A 4,677-nucleotide genomic window follows, 5' to 3' on the forward strand; every position below is an offset into this window, starting at 1 on the left:
AGGTGCAGAATCTGGCATTTGGACTTGTAAATTTCATCCCACTGATGGTTGCCCAATGCTCCAATCTATCTAGATCCCTCTGCAAGGCATCTTGTCCCTCAAGAGAGTCAACAGCACCTCCCAGTTTGGTATCATCACCAAATGGCTAGTAATATATTCAAATCCTGCATTTAGATCATTGATAAATATATTGAACAGAACTGGCCCTAGAATTAAACCCTAAGGAACACTGCTGGTGAATGGTTGTCAGCTAGATGTAGTCCCATTCACTACAACCCTTTAAGCCCTGCTGTTCAGCCAGTTCTTCACACAGCGCACCATGAACCTGCTCATCTCACAGTTGGAGAACTTGTCCAGAAGGATGCTGTGAGGGACAGTATCAAAAGCCCTACTAAAATCCAGAAAAACTACATCTACCGCCTTCCCTTCATCCACTAGGTGGGTGACCTTATCATAGAAGGATGTCAATTTAGTTAACAAGATTTTCCTTTTGTGAACCCATGTTGACTGGGCCTGATGATTGCATTACTCTTTAAATGCCTTTCAATAGTACCCAGTATGATCTTCTCCATAATTTTTCCAGGAACTGAAGTTAGACTAACAGATCTGTAGTTTCCTGGGTCTGTTAGAGGCCTGTTAAAGCCATAGGAAAGATAGATCTTACAGTTTTGCTTTGTTTTTCTTTCTTTTTTTCCTCCCCCTAAGAGTCCTAACAGACAAATTTATTACACATGGAGGAATATGGGCAAACTTCTTTTCTCTCACTTACATGTAAGATAATGGTGCATGTGAGATTTTGAAAGACTATGCAGTAGATGGAATAGTTTCTTACTCTGGTGAGCTGTCTTTGGTGTTTTTTGTAGCCCATCCTAAACATGAAGGGCATTGGCCTCAACCTCTCCTATTACAACTTCTATAAACGTATTGCAAATAAATATTCTGATAAATTTGAAGCTTAGAATATTGCTGAAGTAGAGAGATAATCATATTTCAGTAGGTGATTTGATGAACATAGGTCTTTTTATCCTGTTTCAGTACTGTTCGAATATGGGATTATACACAGGATGCTTGTATAAATGTTCTTAGTGGACATACAGCTCCAGTACGGGGACTGATGTGGAATCCTGAAATTCCTTACCTTCTAATATCCGGCAGTTGGGACTATACAATTCGAGCCTGGGACACAAGAGATGGAACATGTTTGGACATAGTTTATGATCATGGTGCAGATGTATATGGTAATATTTTTAATTTTTTTATTGAAATGCATTTTAAAGTATTTTAAAATTTATGAAATAATTTAATGAAACTGGTTATTAGATGAACTTAATTATTTGACTACCTTTTTAAATGTCCTCTTTACTAGGATTAACATGTCATCCTAGTCGTCCATTTACTATGGCATCTTGCTCTCGTGACTCCACTGTGAGACTCTGGTCATTGACACCTCTTATAAACCCTCTACAAATAAATATCTTAGCAGATAGATGTTGGGATGAGATTATCGGTAATACAGGTAAGTAAATTGTATATGCTGTTGTTTTAATTTTCTGTATGTTACTCTACTATTTTTTTTTCTCTTTTTTCTTCTTTTTTTAATTTTCATGTATAAATCTTTGTGTGTGTTAGATCGTGCTGTGGAATCTGGTGCTCCTCCTTTGCTGTGTGGTAAAGTTTCCAGGGATATTAAACAAGAAATGCAAAAATTGACAGGAAATCCTCGAGGGAAAAAACTAAGGTGGTTTTCAGAATGTTTTTCAGTAAGTATTCTGCAAACTTAAGGATGTTGTCAGTGTGCATGACTTTCTCTTCTGAAGTCAATCTCCAAAACTGAAGTTTCTTTCTTCTCTACCATTTCTTTTTCTCTCTTTCTTAAAGGGAGCTCAGAAAATATGCAGAAATCAATTCTGTCTCTTAACAGTTCTGCATGTAAAAATGTCCATGACTGAATTGTTTGTCAGTTGTGAACACCAATTTTTCACAAAGTGAAATAGGTGGGATAATTTAATTTTTGATAGGAAAAGTTTGATTTGACAAGAATTTTCTATTGAAGAAAATGAAAAGATGTGTTTTATCAAACTACATTGGAGTTCTTAATTTTAATCCATCAAAGGGACACCCTCATTACAGATAAGGTTTGAACTGCCCAAGTGTCTGTGCCAAAACTGCTGTATCACCTTCTAGGAGCTGTAGATCTGGATGACCCATGCCCCAGTATCAATCTCTGGCCTTGCTCCATTGCACAGTAATATTTCCTATAAATCACTGCAGCTTCTCTGTGCAATTGCTTACCTGCATAGGAGCTGAACTTGAGGTAGGGCAAGGAAAAAAATATTTGTTTTGATTTCTAGCTAAATTGAAGTGTATGATTTAGAAATGCTGAAACAATCTTCCTCAATTACAAATCTTGAAATTTCCTGTTTTATTAAAAATGTATTTTTATGGAATTCCTTGTTTTACAGAAGTTACACATTTTGATGTCCCGTGTTGATTTGAGAGTAAAACTGTTATAAGAATATTAGAATTTTCCAAGAACAAAAACTTTTTTTGATCAGCTGCGTTCAGTGCTTTTTGAGTCCAGAAAATAGTGTTGTGCTTAAACTATGGGGAGTCAAGTAAGAGCTTTAAGGGACTGAAAAAAGAGGAATAGTCTTTTTTTGTAGTAGGATCTTCTGCTTTTTACCAGCTCAGAAATAATTGGACTTCTAAACTTGTAATCCTGTTATTCTTAGAAAAACTCCTTCAGGTCAAAGGTTTAATGATTTTTTTTTTTAAGCTTTTAATTACTCACTCTTTTCTAGACCTCATTGAATGTTAAACCATTGTCCTACTTCTACAGAAGGATTGATTCAAACGTTAGACCAGTAAAAATGCTTAAAATTTATTTTAAAAAAAAATCACCTTGATAGCCTGCAAGATTTTGTGTGTATACAATTATACCATATGTGTCTATTTTAAGATTTAATATTAAGATAGTAAACCAGATGGTGGCAGCCAAGCCTTGAAGATGTTTTTTACCTGGCCCATGCCTTTGCTTTACAGAAAACTGTAAACAAGTACTGGGGCAGCTCCTGCATCCCAGCAGCTGAATGTTGTTATATGCCAGCAGTAGCCACCAGATAGCTTGTATTCCTTTGGGAGCAAAAGGGAAAACTCTCATGGCAAGCCCTCAACTGTGTCCATACATAAACAAATACTTCTGTTCATGGCTTTTGCTGTATCTTCACAGCCTTCAAGAAGACTGAAGGGGTTGTAGTATCTTGAACTAATTCATGTGTTCATAGTAAAGCTTCTAATACTGAAATGGGCTGAAATTGTATTTCATGGAATTGACTGATAAATGTTTTTCAATGTCTTTATAAGTTTAATTTCTCTCTTGAACAATACTGTGATACAACTCTTTCTTCCCTAACAATTCTAGCCTCCAGGAGGCAGCAAAAATTTATGGGATTTAGTTGCTGTAATAAAAGGACAGGATGACAGTTTGCTTCCACAAAACTACTGCAAAGGAATTATGCATATGAAACATCTCATTCGATTTAGAATGGTAAGTGAAGCATAAACGGTATGTGAAAATGGTTGTTAATCCATTGTAGTATTTCACTCTTTAAAAATAACATTTAATGCTTTACAAAAGGGTCACAATTTATTTCATGTCCAAAGATATTTGTGCAATATTGGTTCTCCGTGCAATACTAGTCTGTGATAAAAATAGCATCTAGCTAAGTCTGCGTGGCTTCATGCATACTCAGTGTTAAAACGCTAGGTTACAGTTATTAACTAGAAAAGCAGTTTTCAAAATAATGAAAAGAAGTTGCAAAGCAAGCATCACTACAGCTTGAGCTAAGAAGCGAGTTTGTCTTCCCTATTACATATACTGTACTTTTATATTCAGTAAAGTCAAATTATTTGGTTGTATAAACATGAAGTTTGTAGTTATGTTCAGATGCAGGGACAGGGAAATTATGTCTGAAAATGGAGGAGAGTCAGCAGAAGTATGCTCTCTAGCTGTCTGGAAGAAGGAGTGGAAAAACAAGAACCTGTCATTAATACAGATATGCCGCTGAAGAGTGACTCAGATGCGAATGTGAAATTCAAGTACTAGGCCACAAATTTATTAGTAGCTGCATATATGAATATGCAACAAGACATAAAATTTGTGCAGAATATGGGGATACGTGGTTCTGTCAGGGACTTCTTAAGGATACTAAAGAATCCCATACTGTAATGACTGGATTGGAAATGGAGGAAAGGTACCTATTGGTATGGATCAGGAAATGCATAACTCCCCACTTGCCACCCCCAAGGGCTAAATACCTGCCAGGTATCACCTGTTGCTTGCTGATGCAGGCTGTCTCTTTTGCAAAATCACAGACTCTTAAAGAGTGTCCTATATACCTTATGACTCTTAAGTGATGGAAGTTTTTTATTGGTGATGTTAACTGTAATAATAGCAGCTGCTCTGCTAATACTATGAAGCTCTGTGTGTGCGTGCGTGTGTCCAAAAACCAGTTTTCTCAGCCAGTTAGCCTGAGAAGAAGAAATTAATTCTTGACTCAGCAGCTGCCATTGGTCTACATTGCCTGTATCAGCAATAGTGTGGCCAGCAGGAGTAGGGAAGTGATCGTGCCCCTGTACTCGGCACTGGTGAGGCCGCACCTCGAATACTGTGTTCAG

The 4,677-nt window shown here is 36.8% G+C and overlaps 1 protein-coding gene across 1 annotated transcript in view; it reads left to right on the forward strand.

The window, feature by feature from the left end:
* Positions 1-4,677, forward strand: part of WDR17 (WD repeat domain 17) — a 48,505-nt gene that overhangs the window by 28,095 nt on the left and 15,733 nt on the right. Inside the window, exons 13-16 of the mRNA XM_009272344.1 lie at positions 1,036-1,238; positions 1,367-1,516; positions 1,630-1,760; positions 3,422-3,547. Coding sequence (XP_009270619.1) covers positions 1,036-1,238; positions 1,367-1,516; positions 1,630-1,760; positions 3,422-3,547 — 610 coding nt within the window. The remainder of the gene's footprint in view (positions 1-1,035; positions 1,239-1,366; positions 1,517-1,629; positions 1,761-3,421; positions 3,548-4,677) is intronic.

This window comes from Aptenodytes forsteri, unplaced genomic scaffold (genome assembly GCF_000699145.1).
Source record: "Aptenodytes forsteri isolate BGI_AS27 unplaced genomic scaffold, ASM69914v1 Scaffold13, whole genome shotgun sequence".
Taxonomy (NCBI): Eukaryota; Metazoa; Chordata; class Aves; order Sphenisciformes; family Spheniscidae; genus Aptenodytes; species Aptenodytes forsteri.